Source organism: Myxocyprinus asiaticus, chromosome 38 (assembly GCF_019703515.2).
Source record: "Myxocyprinus asiaticus isolate MX2 ecotype Aquarium Trade chromosome 38, UBuf_Myxa_2, whole genome shotgun sequence".
Taxonomy (NCBI): domain Eukaryota; kingdom Metazoa; phylum Chordata; class Actinopteri; order Cypriniformes; family Catostomidae; genus Myxocyprinus; species Myxocyprinus asiaticus.
In genome coordinates this window covers 17,245,143-17,263,406 of record NC_059381.1, presented here as the reverse complement: position 1 = coordinate 17,263,406, position 18,264 = coordinate 17,245,143, and the positions used below count along the sequence as shown (strand labels likewise).

The 18,264-nt window shown below is 38.0% G+C and overlaps 1 protein-coding gene across 1 annotated transcript; it reads right to left on the bottom strand.

Annotated features, from left to right (window-relative positions):
* Positions 1 to 1,357: 1,357 nt before the first annotated feature.
* On the bottom strand, positions 1,358 to 2,177 carry LOC127428555 (olfactory receptor 52E8-like). The gene is given in 2 exon segments (XM_051676994.1): positions 1,358 to 2,081; positions 2,083 to 2,177. Coding segments are annotated over 2 exon segments (819 nt in total).
* Between the last annotated feature and the right edge of the window lie 16,087 nt (positions 2,178 to 18,264).

Here is an 18,264-nt window from a genome sequence, read left to right as displayed (position 1 = left end):
ACGAGATGGGGTGTTCAAGCAAAAAACGCTTTGTTTCACTTTAACCATTTGGTTCTCACCAAACCTTATCATATGCCTTCAGAACAAGACATAAGTCACATACAATAATTTATTAGACTTCTGAATTATACTTTTGCATTCTGTTGAAGAGGTGGTCACCATAAACTGCCATTGTATGACATCACTGACCAAATGTTTTTTTTTTTTTTTTTTTTTTTTTTCACAATTTCTCTCTTTGTGCTAAGAAAAAGAAAGAAAGTCATATGGGGTAAAAGCAATACAGGGGTGAGTAAACAATGACTGAATTTTCAGTTTTGGGTGAACTATTCCTTTAAGAGTTGCTGTCCCTGTGTAAGCGCTGAAATGTGACCGTATGTGTCATTAGTCATTGTTATTATAGCTTGGGGTGTAAATTTCTAAATACATATTTACATTGCTGGATTTTAATTCTCTTAAATAATCAAACTAATTAACTACATAATTACATATATAATTAAATTATTGTGTAATACAATCTATAATTATTTACACAATCACTGCATTGTTCATCATGTGCGTTTGCAATGTTTCCCAAATTCAGCTGTGGGTCGAGGTGCAAGCTGCAGGGTCAGTGAAGACTAATTATATATATATGTATGAGGTTAACCATGTTGGCAGAGGCCTATTGCAAGGGCACAATAGGACGATGGAACATGGAAGCACACAGGGTACATGTGCATACATTCACTGATTAAGCGGAGATTTGTTGCCAAAATGATACCATGACATCAATGCAGCAGAACAATGGTGCGGTGTGGGCGACGGCACCCTTGGGTGTCAGAGAGGAAGATGAGGAGGTTGTAGAAGAGGAGGAAGGTGGGAAGACAAGCCAAGATAGACTATTTTACTTTGAAATATAACATCTCCATTCCCTTTCAATTTAATTTGTAATACAATCATGTGGCCACTTTGTACCAAGTTTGTGGTCCTGCACACAAAGTTGTGTAATAGTTTATGCCTAATTTTTTCATACAGTTTATTATTTTATTTAATTTATCTATTTCTTGCCTCATTTTAAATTATATATTATAATATACATGATAATAAATATATGCCTATGTGTGGCAATTGATATAAGTAGACCTATATAATATAATATATTCTATTTAAATATAAATAAAAAATCTTTTTTTAATTAAAGTATCATGGTCACATTGTATACTACTACATAAAGTGTAAGAATCCCATACAAGTAAATTGTATGAAGCGTAATTTCACAATTGTCCTGCAGGTTTCTGGATACGTTTATGTCCTTACAATGCTTTAAAGCGCTCTGTTAACTCCAGAGTGCAGATTCACAAACATTTTCAAGTACTACTTAAGTTACAATGCTTTTAGAAAACAGCCTGTAGTTATGACATACTGTAGATTTATGATTTGAGATATGCATGTTTGTATTGGCTATTATTTTGCGAACCTCTTTGACTTTTAAGCCATAAATTACAGGATTGAAAAGAGGTGGCACTATAATCATCTCTAAAGCCAAAAAATTCTGCAGGTTCACTTGGATGCCATTCAATCCATATCTTTTGTACAAGGCATCAAAAACTCCTGCAACAGTGAAATTTATCAAAGAAATTATATGAGGCACACAGGTCTGCCAAAATTTCCTTCTGCACTCTAATGATGCTTTACATGCAATTATAAGTTTTATATAGGACACAAAAATTACAATCACAAGGCCTAAATATAATGCAATAAAAAAAGTTGATTCACATGAGAGCTTTAACATGGACATGTTGTCACAATACAATTTATCAATATGATATTTACATACTGACAACCTATTTGACAAGAGAATGGCAAAGAACATAGTAAGAACTGGTACAATCCAACATAAGCCAAGAAAAATGCCACATGAAATTTTTTTCAGCTTTGAGTGATAGTCTAAAGGTCTACATATAGCCACATGTCTACATATAGCCACATGTCTGTCATTTAAACACAGATTGCACAGAAAAATGTACATTGGTTCATGAAGGGATCTCTCCAATACAATGACCACACTGAGCCAAATGTCAAACAATATAAAAACAGGGAAACAAAAAGCATTTAAACTATATATATATATATCTATATGATTTAGAGTTTTTTGGTTCCATTAGGGTGTAGGTTGCAAAATAAGTTATATTAACCATTATTTATTTGTCTTATTCCACAAATTTAAATTTGCCCATGTGCAAACCGAAGGGTAATATGGTTCTTAAAATCACAGAAAATGGGGCAATTAAAAGCAACAAATGTCTCTGAAATAAATTATAAGCATTGACATCTTTTGTTCAGATATAAAATGTTCATATATGAAAATATGACATGCTCATACAGTAAACACTAATGGCCTTGCCAGAGTTACAACCCTGCACACTTACATTTATGAAATGGAAGCAAGAACTTTTGACATGCTTATATATAGCTTTGGCTCAGAGCAAATTCTCTGAAGTTCAATCAGATAAACCAGGGAATATTCAAAAACCTTTGCTGTTGTTTGGTCAGTGCTTTTCATAATAGATTTATACTACATGCTTATAGGTTTTTATAATATAAATTATATGTTTGCTTTCTTTAAACAGAATAATGATTTGATGATTTGCAAGATGATTTGAAAATGTACAGCATGGGATGATGGGATGATTGAAATCCATTTGTTGTTGTTTTATTTTAACCATGAATAACTGACAGATTTGGTTCTGCCAAATGCCAGAGGTTTCTAAAAAAGGAACAAAGGATGCTAGTAAAAAAACATTTGGGGGTCAAGGTTTTCCTGATTAGTATGGTCCAGTTGTCCCATTCAGGTAGATGACACAACTAAAAAGGACAAAAACCATCTTTTTCCTTTGATAGCAATTCAAAAGTGGTTGTGTATTCTCTGACAAAATAATTGTTTTTGCTAACAATATTGAAACTGTAAATATTTATAGAGAGCTGTTCAACCGTGACGTCAATTTGTAGATGGTCTGGATATTTCAATGTTTTTATATATGTTTTTCATTTTTTTTATTGTGTGTAAAATAAGGTCTTTGGTAAACATTACTTGATGAACATGAATTTTGAAGCTGCTTTGTTCTACAACATAATTTATGTTGTAGAACAAAACGTTCATGTATCGTCAAGTAATGTGTATCACAGATCTTATTTTAAATTGAAAACCCCCATTATAGAAACCCATAGGAAAATCCAGAGGGAACCCATGATGAATTCTCTTCTTGGGTTTTGGACTGAACAGCTTTATTATAGTAAATGTTTTAGCAGAGCAATTTGTTTTTTTGTTTTTGTATTTTGAGTTATCAAAAGCATGAAATATCTTTGGTGTTATAACAGCTGACGATAGTTTCAAGTGAAGGGTTTGGCATTGTGTGGGTTCTTGTAGTGCCATTAGCCATTCATATTCCTGCAGCTCTACAGTGTTTTGTCACGTTGCATTTGCAGGTGATTGACTCAAAAACCTGTGTCCCTCTCATAACCATGTCCCTGAGACCATGTGACCAGACTCGACCAGTACCGTCACATTTTAAGCCCGAACCCAAAATTACATTAATAATTTCTTCTCCAATAAAGTAAATTTGTTACAAAATACTGTATCTTATGTAGGCCAAGCATCATAGGAAACATTCATAACTGTATAGGAACAGTAAACATACATAGTTTTAAAAGGCATGGCAGCCCCTTAGAAAAAACATTGACTTACCGTTTATCAAGCTCTGAAACTTTGCTGGGTGCAGAAAAATCTGGAATCATGTGTACCAGTATAACAATTACATGACCGAAGTTCAACCTGAACTTCTTCAGGATGTTGAATTCCTTAAACTTGCGCTAAAGAAGCTAGGCGCAGTGCAACGAATGAAACAGAGCACATGTGTCTCAAATCGTTATAAAAAATATTTTGTAACGATACGTCTAAGAAATGTAGTGGTCCTGTGCAAGATCCTGAAAAAAAAAAACACAGAGACGCAATGCAATGGTCAAAGACGTCCATCCAGTGCATGATTAGATTGTTTGTATTTTTTTTTTTAAAACAGCGCAGATTTATGCAAAAACAAGTCTGGTGTGAACTGATAAACTTGTCCGTTCGTGCGTGTGAGTGAGAGCACATGCTTGTTAACAAGTATGAATGCCTATTTATTTTGTCAAGAATTCGGCCGCATTTGGCCCAGTTTCGCGGCCGGCCCACCAGGAAAAGTCCTCCCTGTGGCCAGTCCGCCCCTGGCAAGTAGTATTCGGCTTGTCATGTGATTCTAACATGGCAGCCCCCATGTGCAGACCCTCTCCATGTAGAATAAAACAGCTTTTAAAAAGTTACTGATTTGACTAGAGTCTTCATTTTAATGTGAGTGGTCATGATTTCTTACATATATTGCAAAAATTACAATTCATGTCTTTAGGAGTTCAACTTTTTAATGAGGATAAAAAATTACTGAGTGCACCTTTAAGGCATTTGGCTGTCACTATTGTGATGAGCAATGGACCAAACACCATTCCAAAAGCCTTGGTTATGGCAGGGCCACTCTCTACTTGTCAGGGGAAAGAAAAGTTGCCCTATTTCGATTGGATCGTGGTGGACCAACACAAACAAATGCCAAGCATCCATCAGATAAACTCCCTGGACAACTGCCAGATAACTTTTATGGGACAGGAAGGAACACCCTGGATAATTCCCCATATTGAAGGAGATTACACATTGGTCCAACATGCGGTTTGTTCCTGCCAAAACCCATTGGCACATTGTGGCAGCGGGGCGTGGTCAAGTGTCCGTCCGGAGAGAGAGAGAGAAAGCAGAAAGGGTGCTTGCACCTGAGCTAGATTATGTTTAACACCTGTTTCTAATTCCAGTGAGCATGGGGAGAGCGGCATATAAGCAGCCACGCGACCAGCAGAGGGAGAGAGAGTCTGGACCAAAGAAGGCCACGGTGCTCCTGAAGCTGCTACATTTAATCTGTTATGTTTGTGAAGCTAATGCGTTTAAGTAACTACGTGCCTGTGAAGCTGATGAGTTTGTGAAGTTGTAAAGCATTGAAGTGTTACCTGTCCTGGAAAACCTTCCCTTCTGCTGTGAAGCTGTGTTGCACACATCTTGACCCTAAGGTTTAATCTAAGGTGGCCATAAAAATTCCTCAGGACTTCCAGATGCAGCACATTAATTAATTGCCCATGTGACAGCAGTGGCTGAAACAAAGAAAAGCCTCAAAGATGGACAATTTCATCCATGTGTATGCTTGAAACGGACACAAACTGCAACACATACACTCCGTGTTCACTCACAGAGCCGCTTATGTTAATTGCAGTTAATTGTTATCACAATAATTCATAGGAATTGACTTACTAACATATAAATGAATGTATATGTGACAAGGAGGAGGGCGGGGCCGGGCCGTGACTATGCACGCCTGGCCCCCAATCAGGCTAATCAGCTGAGGAGTTTGAGAGAGAGAGAGCTACAGGCAGCTGCCCTGTATGCGTTTACGTTTGTGTGTCTTTGTATTTAAGTATATTAAAAACATTACTTTGATGCTTTGTGCGGTTCCCGCCTCCTCCTTTCCATTGAACCCTGTTACAATATAAGTGATAGCTTAACCATTTCAGATCATGTTTGGTCTCTATAAGTTCGGAATAACGCCTAGACCATTTTGAAAGAGGTTTGGAAAAGTCAAGTCATTTTTATTTGTATTGCGCTTTCACAACACACATCATTTCAAAGCAGCTTTACAGAAAATCATGCATTAACAGAAAATGAAACTGTAATATCTATAAAGTCTTAGAGTGATCATTGTGTAGTTTGATTAAATATGATTGTAAATTGTGTATAAAAATAAATAAATTAAATAAACATTTAATTAGAATCCCAGTGAGCAAGCCGAAGGTGACTGTGCCAAGGAACACAATATGTATTCCATTTTAAGAGTGTAGTCCATCATTAGACCAAGGTGATGCAGGCAGAGATCAGTGAGGTGCATCACAGTTCAACCGGCAGGTCATTCCTGTGAGGTCTATCCTAAGTCGAAGGTTCAGGCAGTGGCATATGAAGTATCCCAAGTCTTATGGTTGGAGTTGGCATCAGTTCATCCCCTGAAGTCCATCGTAATAGACTGAAGTGATGTCTGGCTGGCATCGGCTGCATTTAGTCATCATCACTCAGAGACGCGTAGCAGTGGAGTCCGACACCAAGCAGGAACGGAGGTGGATCTGGCCGGCTCTGGTAACCTCGGGATATGAAACCTGAGGTTGAGACAGGGAAACAAACTGAATAATATTAGTGTAGATGCCATTCAATTTTTGTAGAGTTATAGATCATGATAAATGTTTCTGGTTCTGGCAGACCTAACTAAAAAAGCCTAATTGTGAGTTGATGGATAATTTAGGTGTATGCCTGGCTAAATAGATAAGTCTTTAGTTTAGACATAAACTGAGTGTGTTAAGGAGACTATTCCATAGTTTAGGAGCCAAATAGGAAAAGGATCTACCTCCTTTTGTGGATTTTGATATTAATAATTAGTACCTCTGTTTTGTTGGAATTGAGTAGAAGGAAAGTTCTGGCCATCCAATATTTGATTTCATTGATACACTCTGCTAATTTGGAGAATTTTGAAGGTTACCTACAGGTGTGTTCTATTGTTACATTATGTTTAGATTTACATGTTTTGTTGATTTAGTTAGTTTATTCCTTTTCTGTTTGTTTAGTAATTATTTTTTAGGCTGTAACACCATAAGACAATGACCAAACCTTCCCTTATTGATTTATTATATCACTAAAAGGAGAATATTAACACAAACCATTATCAATCAGTATTGTTATTATTTCCTTACACCATGTATCCTCTAGCTGTAGTAGCCTAATGGTGTTCCTCTATATTTTTTTTAGTTTTTAAAAAGCACCACTTCAGGGATATATTGCCAGAGTTGTGGTGGTAGACATGCCCAATTCCAGTCTAAACCATTCTCATTATGTATACAGATCATTTTTGTGACCAAACGGATACAGATGTTGCTGTAGTCACTGAACTCTGTTTGCTATAGGTTTCTGTAACGAAACTGACTTGCATAATTCCTTTTCCATAAATCCAGACTTGTTATAGCCTCCACCATATTTGATGTATTCCAGTCAATAACTGCTAGGCTCCATGAAGTGGAGCATCATTGTAGTGCTACTTTCTTAATTATCAGAGTGCACAGAGGCTACTGGAAGCGCACATGCACGCACACAACAAACTCCTGCAATGCCCTTTTTATGTCTCATTTCCCATTACAATAGGTTGTTATTGAATGTTTCAATGTTTATATAGCTTAACATTATTAAACTTAATATTCTTGCAAATTTTGAATAGCCTCACCATTACCCTCAAACTCCACCAGTGGTGTGCACTGCATCACGGCCGCAATAGGTAATCGCTCCCATTCTAGTCAATGCTCATGATTCAATTACAATTATGGCATTTAGCAGACACTTTTATACAAAGCAACTTACAAGACTTACAAGAATTACAAAGAGCAGATAGGGGGTTAGGCATCTTGCTCAAGGATGCTTACAGGTAGGCCAAACCTGGGGTTTGAACCCACAACCTTTCAGATGGGAGTCCAACACCCAGACCACTAGACTATCCTGTCCCCTGAGTCACATGGTGCCGGTGGAATTCCAGCACTAGCATCCCGGACAGCTAGATTGAAAAAGGAATAATTGAATGGCCCTGTCATAGGGAAAGTCCCTTTTTTGTAGTTTGTTTCATGAGAATGAGTGCCTTGGAGATTGGACAGAGACTAGTCCCTAACAAACCATTCACTTGCATAGGTTCATAGAAGTTGTCAGTTCCAAAATGCATGTCTGTCATAACAGCACACCATATAAACCTGGTCGTGAATTTGGTGTGTGTGCATACTATTTTTCATGCTTTTGTGATGCTGCAGTTTTATGAGATTGTTCAACATGTTTAAAATTGTTATGAACAACAATTTCTCTTTCAAGAAATAAATACTGGTTTAGAGATTCATTGATAGGTGTTCAGTTAGTTGATGCAAGAGATTTAACCTCCAAAATGAAACAGATTGCATAGTTGTGAAATGTTGTCAATGCTGCATTGCAATTTGTGTTAACACAGTAAAAATGAACTGTTGCTTTTACAAGTAGTTCATTTCAATTTTACAGGAATCTGGCCGAGAAGACTCAAAATCAATGGGCAGTTCCACTCCTATTAATAAGTCACCCCTACCGCAGACATCCACTCCTGTGAAAAGATGTCCTGCAAAGTAAACAACATGAAAAGGTTGTGAATTTATCCTTCCCAGAATATGTATTGCACACTGACACCAAACTGGAGCAAGTCCGAAAACAATACTTTGAGTTGGCAAAGAAAGGTGAAGAGCGCAACTGCCAAATGTCAAAGGACCTTAGATGCCGGCTCATCCGAAACACCATGACCAGTATGATCGCAATCCTGAGGGCAACAGGGGATGGAGACAGATACCCATCAAAACCAGAAATTACAGCTATAGCAAAGAGAACAGTCCTGTACTACCCCATGCTGCAGGACCGAGACCTGAACAACAAGAATACATGGGTAAGTGAAATGCAGCCAGTTGATGACCCAAGTGTTTCATGTTGGCTTTTGTTAATAGCATTTGTTTGAAGAATCTTTTTGATATTTGAAACTTATTTAAATTGTCTTGTCACAGGTTACTGTGTACTCACAGCTATTCAAAAGATTGAAAAACGTGAGATCCCCCCAAAAACCATTCCAGATAGGAGACATTCGAAGAGGTGCCATCTTGAGCAGCCAAGTGACCCAGATGAATTTGATTCAAGTGACTCGACAATCATTCTAGATCACTCCTCACATGGGAGTGGCAATCAAGATTGCTCTTCACAAGGGAGTAGCACCTAAGACTCAGGCAGCAATGGAAGATGCGAGTTCCAACTTTGCATTTACAAATTTACCATGGTGTGGTGTTCATATTTCCTTTTACACTTCTGATGTTCACAAGTCTAATAAACCCACATTATTGGATCTTTAAAACAATATAAAATACTTATGGAACTAGTTCTTGATGTCACATTTTCAACATTTTGGTTTCCTTGCCCTCATAAAATAAGATTGACCAAGTGTCAGTCAATGTGATATTGGCATATATGTGCATGGTACATGCATTCTTTTGTGACTTCTGTCAAAAGAGAGACTAGAAGCATTCAAACTAATTACTACTACTACTACCACCTACTTCCTATAAGAATAACTCATTCAACAATTAATGTCATGTATTTAATTATGTATGTTTGGGTCTTTTAGCTAACAAGCCCACAGACATTGACACTCCAGACACTGACAGTCCAGCAACTATGGCCAAGCACTATAGAACCCTACAGGCTTTGTGTAAAAAGAAAAATCCAAACCACGAGTCTGTCTCTCAGCTCCTGGATTTGGAATTTGCAGCCAGAAGAGCATTCATAGATTCCGATTCTGTTTACGAGGAAGACAGACACGAGAAAATTCTAGAGGCGTATCATTGTTTCAAAGACATTGGTCATGCAAGTCATTATTGACTGAGCATAATTCAAAACATGGTACCACACAGAACAATGTCTTATATACCAATTTCCTTCTCCTACCTAATGCAGTCAAATGTCTGTATTTGTAAATCGGATAGGTGATGGGGGAGCTTCGACGCATTCTGGACAAGGATAACAGCCACTACATTGATGAACTGAGGGGAAGATGGGACAACTTCTGCCAGAAGGTGCAGTTTTTTGGTGTATGGAAAAAGATGCTGAAACCCCCAATGGGAATTGACAAAGGTAAGCAATGATGTTTTGATGTTATTAGTGGTTAGGGTGGACATTAGGGCATGTTAATTGTCAATGTGCTAGTGTCTTGTCTTCCTCCTTTTTCATCTGTGGTGGCTATCCCATCGTTTGTTTAATGTTTCTGTATTTTAAAGCATATCTGTTGTTGACCGTTGATCAGATTTGACCTTGTGTTATCCAAGTGTAAAAGTAATGAATATTTTCCTCAACAGTTGAACAGGCTCTCGGGAGTCCCCTCTTCGTCTGCTCCTCCGAAGAAGATACGAGATGCGAGTGAGGCTCTGGTGCATGTCCTCAAGGTGAGCTGTGTAAAATGTTACAGGATAATTTAGACTGTCCAAAGTTATAGGTTAAGGTGCTGGTTTTAATTGCTCCCAATGTAATTCCTAGTCACATATGTTCTAAGCCTTCAGAGATACCCCAAACATTTGTTTTTGGAAACAGGATTTAAAAATTGTAAGATGTGTGTAGCTCTCAATATTACATTATGTACAAAAATGGATGCACTACATGGTTAATAACAGGTTGTATGGACCTAGTGAAGACCTAACAAGACTAGCCTAGTATTGACTAGCCCAACAAATCTAAATACATTTCTATAAATTCAAATACAGTGTGTTTAGCAACACAATTTTGTACAGCAGATCCACATACACATTTTGATATTCTTTATGTTTTCAGTGTTTTGGAAGGCTTAGATCGTTTGTGAACAGGAAATGCATTGGGGACAGTCAAAAGCAGCAACTTCAGCTGTAACTTTCTCAGTACTGTGCCTTTCGTCAAAATTTTGCTTTGGAAAGTTATTTGATTGAAAACAAACTTCTAAAGGGCTTAAGTTGAAAAGTACCAAAATGGATCATTTAAACAAAAGTGCTTTATCCTGATAGCAGGATGTCTGTGTTATGTTTTTAAGGAAAACGAAGAACACAATGCCTACTTGAAGCACCGCCCTCTCTCCTGTCCAGTCCTGATTGTGAGTTCGTCCAACTGCCTCCTGGCTGTAGGAGATGTGCCGATAACTACATTCCCAAAAGACAAGGTTACAGAGGGTGCTTTATACCTTATGGCCTACTATTATGCCCTACACCTTACTTACTCCAAGTGTGTAGCCACTTTGCTTTCTGTCATACAAACGGAGGTCCTCTTGGACACAATCCATGAGCGAGACCTCACACCATCTTTCAAGAAGGGCATGGCCGACTGGAAAGCTTTTGTTGGCAAATAAAGCCATTGCCATTGATTCTTGTTTGGAATTTAGCCAAGGTAGCCCAATGTTAATGTTGCAATAATAAGCACTTTGTTGATGTATTGAGGGACACATTGGTCAGATGATAATGTTAACCCAAAACCCTTAATTTGAATACTGCAATAATAAGCACTTTGTAGGTGTATCGAGACACATTGTTCAGATGCTCTATGTTGCTATTTAACCAAGTTAGCCCAATATTAATGTTAGCCCAAGACCCGTAATTTGAAAGTTACAATAATAAGTACTTTGTAAGTGTACGGAGGGGACACATGTCAGATGATTGTGTCTGACTTAACCCACAATGTTACACATATTTGGCATGTTCTGTTTTATTTTATTACAGTCCCATACACACTGTGAGCCAAAACATATTGACTGGTGCTCCAGTCATACACTGCTGTGAAGGAGTTTCCATGTAATGCACTAGACTGTCTGAACTTTGTTTACTCCTACATTCCACAGAGGTAGAATGGAGGTAAAAAAAAAAAATGAGAAAATAAAACATTTGTTTAATGCAAGACTTGTTTTCATTGAAGTAGGTGATTGTCTTAAATCTAGAACAGTATCACTATTGTAGAGCTTACAATAAGTGAAATACACTTGAATTGAAATGTAGAGGATGACCAGAATGATATGGCACTTCCTAATACGAGTAACAAATGCATAGAGTATTTCCAGCTAACTTGGACATATTTTATCCTAAAATGCTTAAATATCACTTTCTAATCATATTTTAAGTTGGTGATGGTCTTAAATCTAGAATGGTGTCACTATAGAAGTAAGTTAAATACACTTTAGAGGATGACATGAACAGTGAAAAACAAAAAGCTAATTTTGTGGGACAAAATGCTACTTTTGAGCATTACAGGCTTATTATGAAATACAACACTTCCTAATACTAGTAAAATATAGCTAAAAATGAGTTTTCCTAGATAATTTCAAGATCAGTTTTATTTCAAAAGTCCTAAATATCACATCTTATTTCAAGAAATCTTGACAAACCAATTATCACTTGATCCATTGGCAGATTTTTTTTACTTATTACAAGCAAAAAACACCTTGTATTCATTGTTTTTATTTGTTTTTGAAATGGCCTTTTTCCAGTGCAAAGAAATATAAAGTTGGGTATCGCTGACATAAGTGGAAACTTATTCCACAATTCCAGATAGTATCTCCCAGGGGAAGCATATACAAGGAGAAAAGCAGAGGCCCTAAAACTGATCCTTGTGGCACACCATACTTAACTTTTGTTTGATTTGACAATTCCTCATTTACACAGACAAAGTGGCAGTGGTCTGCTAAATAGGACCTAAACCATGCTTATGCAAGTCCACCAACATATGCCAACATAATTCTCAAGCCTATTCAAGAGAATGTCGTGATCTTTGGTGTCAAAGGCAGCACTAATATCTAAAAGCACTAGACGAAAAATGCAGCCACGATCAGATGATAAGAGCATAATTTATAACTCTGATAAGTACAGTCTCTGTACTGTGATGGGGACTAAATCCTGACTGAAATTGTTCAAATATACTATTTATCTGTAGAAATGAACATAGTTGGGAGGACGCTACCTTTTCTAGTATTCGACATAAACGGGAGATTTTAAATCGGTCTATAATTAGCCAATTCTCCAGGATCAAGCTGTGGCTCCTAAATAAGCAGTTTGATAACTGCTATTTTAAAGTTTCTTGGGACATGTCCTAAGGATAGCGAGGAGTTATTAAAAAGAGATTCTAAGATTACAGGGAATTTCTCTTTTAAGAGCTTAGTTGGTATTGGATCTAACATGTTGTGGCTTTTAATGTATCAAGTTTTGTTAGCTCTTCGTGACCGATGACAGCGAAGGATTGAAGTTGCTCGTTAGGAAAATTATGAGACACTGTTTTCTGTGGTACTGTGACAGATGATTGCATAATTCCAATTTTATTTCTGATTATTTCAATTTTATCAGTAAAGAAATTCATGAAGTCAATACTATTGTGCTGCGACGAAATATCTGGTTCAGTCGAGGCTTTATTCCTAACCAGTTTAGCCACAGTACTGCATAAATGCCAAGGATTGTTGTGGGTATGAGTTTGCTAAAATATGCTGACCTGGCAGCTTTTAGTGCCTGTCTGTAGCTACAGACACTATCCTTCCATGCACAGTGAAATACCTCTAATTTTGTATTCTTCCACTTGCGCTCCATTTTCCAAGCTGCACTCTTGAGATCATGAGTGTGATCATTGTACCATGGTGCGGGGTTTTGTTCTTTAATTTTCTTCAGTCGAAGGGGGCGACACTATCAAGAGTGCTAGAGAAGACTGTATTTATATGTTATTACTTTAAGTTCTTCAAGACTTTTTGGCTTGATATATATGATATACCAGTATATGAGATTAATCTGGAAGATTATTAGTGAAGCTATCTTTAGTGGTTGAAGAATAGTTCTACCTGAATGATAGCATGGTGTAGATTGAGTAAAATTAGCTGATCACAGCATACAAGAGAGTTAATGATCCAAGATGTCATTGCTCTGCGGCAGAACTTCTATAGTATCAGCATCAACTCCATATGACAATTAAATCTAGCATATGATTATGGCGATGAGTTGGTCCCGTCACATTTAAAACATGGTAATAAAAGCAGAAATAAAGCATGGGTAAAACTTAAGGGACACCGATCTCACCATGTATTTTAAGACATGCAAATGAGTTCCATACCAGGGTGGGCCATACTGTGGCTATTTCTGATAACAACAGCCAACCACGTCGCTGGAAAGGCACCAGATTTCCATTCCCGCCTTATCAGAAAGGGATAAGAGTATCAGGAGTTTCTGACCTGACAAGGAAAAAGACAGCACGATTAAGGTAAAGCTCTTGTGAGTAAAACCTTACTTTTACCTCTTTTCCAGCTGCACTCTAGTTGCAGAGGACCCCAGCATCTACAGGCTTTGCCTAATCCTCACAGATCCTTCAGCATTGCAGCCCAGTCTGCAAAGGAACCTGTGACAACATCATCATCTGACCAGCTGCACGACCAAGACTCCAAGGACCCTCTTGGTGCAAAAGGAATTCAGCATCCTCAAGCACTTTGTGCAACTGCAGCTAATAATTGTCTAACTTGCTTAGATAATATGTATCGGAGGTCAATTCATGACAAGTAATAGTCAGGCTATGTGTTTAAGGATAAATAAGTATTTATCCACTATTATTTAACAGAGACCCTAAGCGGTCTTTCCCCCAAGAATGTTGGCTACCATATAATTCCATTGTATTGCTATATTCAACTCAACAGCATTGCATTTATCCATTCTGTGTTTATTCCATTTATTATTCCAGGTATTGATTCAGTATTCACTTATCTAGTTATTGGTTATTATTCATTAGCACTGTATATCCATTCATTAGTAGCATTCAGTTGTACTATTTACTCTTGCTTATCTTGTGTTAATATATGTTTATTATAACTGTGTCTTTCTTGTGTTGATGGCCAGAGGCTGTACTAGTTTTCAAGAATCTCACAAATCCTTCAGATAAGTCAGATGGCAAACTCCCTCAAGTTTACATATTTTTCCTAATTCATTGAACCATCCTCTTGGATTGTTCTTAAATTGTTATGGTGAAATTCCCCAACTGGTGCCCCAAAATCAGGGAGGGGCCATCTCATACTAGCACACACATTTGGGTGACCGTGTGATTATCACTACACTAAATGTTTGTTTTCTGACAACTACAGAGGTAAATTGGATTGAATTCAAACAGCTGTTACGCACTGCACTGTTAGGCTCCAACTTGTTAAAGCTGCACTAAGATTTTTTTTGGGTACAATTAACAAAAGTTCATTGAGCGAGTACCTAAAAAAAACAAAAACAAATTCAAAATACCGTCCTTGTCCCCATTCACTACGGCAAGCCTACAATAATGAGTTTTATTTTGAGCTGTCGGGTCGGATTTGGCACAAGTATATGTCATTCGTCCTCTCATGTTTACATCATGTCCGTAAGCTCAGAAAGAAGGTCCAGCTGTGTTGTGAGAAGCGGGACACGAGTACGACATCTGTTCAGTCAGTCCAGTCGCGGTTAGGAGTCAGGACAGCAGTGGAATGAAATCACTCTCATAATGGATTTAACTGTTTTAAATCCATTAAGTATTAAAGTATTTTTGGACCTATAAATCAGTATACGGACACTCGCCATTTTATCCACATGTAGCCCTTTAAACGCATCTAAATGCCGCTATAGGTACAAGGTAGTGAATGTGTGCTCATCTCAAGTTGTTTTAAAGTACAGATTTTATAGCACAGTAATGTTTATTAATTTGTTTAGCATGTAACCATCTCTCTGTTTTAACTTTACTTCCAAATAAATGACTCAAAATATATTATTGTAATTGTTATATTGCATATTTCTGCATATTATTTTCATGTTCAATAAAAGTATGTCATCGTTGAATCCTTGTTTTACATTTTTATATTACAGTCTCATTGTTTGTAGTGCTAGACCTACAATTGTAGTATGAGAGTTCACTTGCATTGTCCACTGAGGCTGTAGATTGCAAAATAAAAATAAAGTGTTTTCAATTGGACTCATATCAACCATTTCACAAGTTTCACATGATTGATGTGTGTAGTACAAAGTGTTTTTAGCAAGTCAGTCCACTTGGTGCCCTCTTTGGAATACTCCCATAAAAGATCGATTTTATCTTTTTAATCATAAATTGTGCTTCTTTTCCCTCTTATTATTCTAAAAAGTGCAATTTTCCCATTTTGTGTAGTTGATGCGCATGCACATTCTCGAGCTGATTGACATGCGATGTCTGCAAGTAATATATCGATTATAAATGTTTAAGCAAATGTTCTTATCTAAACTTCCCACCAGGAGCGGTCCATAGCGTGAGCTGACTCCACGAATGGCCGCTGCTCTGGCTTCATGCCATTTGAGCTCTATTACAGCTTTATTCAAATGTGAGAAACAAAGATTAACTATTTAATTCAATCATCATTCCAACACTCCCCAGCATTTCAATCTGGTTCTTCCACACAGGTGATTCCTGTCAGCCTCATTACCTCGCAGCTTGTTAAGGTCGTGATCCATTCAGTGATTCCATTTCATCCAACATGACTATCACGATTGTTCTCCCTTCAGAGCACCCTTTGGAGTGATTTATTCCATTCAGAACACAGGGGCAATCATGTAATAAGCGAACTCTTTCCAAACAACCACTACTCCAATTACAATATCTTTTCAAACCAACGCAGACATTTTAGCATGAGCTCGCTGCTGCGCAGCACCTGCCCTGACCATTCTACAGCTCACTATAGCTACTGTATTCACAGCCTCCATCTGAACAGACACGAGCTGAATTCGGCTCCACAAGGGTCGGATCATGCGCTGCGTTCAACTCATTCATAATCATTCCGCAAACGTATCTCGTCTCCTCATGGCATTTGAGCTCACCTTGCCGTGCATCCCAGATAACTATGAAGCAAGCACTTCTACAAACTTCTACTCATCTCTAGACCATAACATGACTATTTCTCCTCCCGCCCAGGATAAACGCTTCATGCAGGTTAAATCAATCCATCATTTTTATTTTACAGACAAGTCTTCTCTATTTTTGCCCGAATCATTGGATTACTAACTCTTAATAAGTTCGACCATAGAACTTAATTGCTGCATTACTTTAGAAGCATCAACAATCTGTCAATCTTACACTCCACCCAATTTTAAAATAACAGGTTTAAAATCGATGCCGGATGAATCAGCTTTGCACTTTGCTTCATACTCACAATATTTAAGTTTTTCCCTGTAGAATTTATTACAGGTCATCAATATAAACAAGTCATTTTATTCATCACACTACTGCAAAAGGGCTTTAATTACTCGCATTATGTTGGAAAACAATCTAAAAAGCTCCAAACCATACGTTAAATATAGTTTGGACCATATTAAACCATAAGTTAAATAAACATCAGACTATGGCATTTATTTGGGTACGTAGTCTCAGGTGCCTTCTAATTTCATGACAAACCAACCTTAAATGATGTTTTAAGTACACACACGCAAGCATGTTTCCTGACATCGCTTCACATATGTTCCCGACATTTAATCTAGCAAACAGTCATGCTCAGGCATCTGCAGACTCAGTTTACCACGTTACCATGTTTAGTATTGGCCCAATACATCCCTAAGCAGGTGCCGCAACTGCGGTGTCTTTTGGGCCATGCAACTTAAACTCCTACTACATTGCAAACAGCGAAAATGTTCATGTCCAAGCGCCACAGCCGTGGTGTCTTTTGGGCCATGTGACAAACTTCCACTACACTGCAAACAGCGCAGCACGCGGTCCAAGCGCCGCAACTGTGGCATCTTTCGGGCAATGCGAAAGACTTTCATTACACTGCAAAACGGCGCAATACACCGTTCACATGCCACAACCATGGCACGTCTTTCAGGCCATGCATCTCAGCTTCCATGACTCCGTAACCCATATTATGCCACTCATACCAAACGAACTATCACCCACACAGTGATTGACAACAATCAGGCCGCTTAAGGTCCTCCCTAAACAGTCCGCCATAAGCTGGCATCTCCGGATCAATGAATTTCATTCAAAATATCGCTTACTATATGCCCTCATGTCGAACACCGTGCTTGATGACGCAGAGTGAGTTCTTGCTTAAATGCAGCATGAACTTTACAAAAAAAACACAGGCTTTTCCTGTTAACCCTGTGTGATCCCGTGCTCGAGGATTCAGCCCATTCATTTTGCATAGGGAGTTTCTTTAAATGAATCATATCACTTCCAAAAAAAAATCAAGTGTCCAAGGACAGGGAGACTTGCAATATAACCATGCGGGCCCACGCCTGCGTATTCAGCCTCTCGCAGCTCCGAGTGAGCTCAGTAAAATACAGCATAAAAACACACAAATAGTAAGCTCTCCCATTGAACGCCGTGTGGTCCCGCGCCTAAGGATTCAGCCCGTTCATCTTGCAAATGCACATGCAAGCACGTATCCTGACATTACCTCTCACATGTTCCAGATGCCTCTTTCCATGCAACCTATTCTTTCCATCAGAAAAGACTCTGGATGATTGGAATTATTACAAATGTAGAGAAACTTATTTTTGGCATAAGCCCCATCCTACGGTTCAGCGCTCAGATACTTGTTTGAACATAAAATCCTGCCAGAAGCGATGACGGCAGGG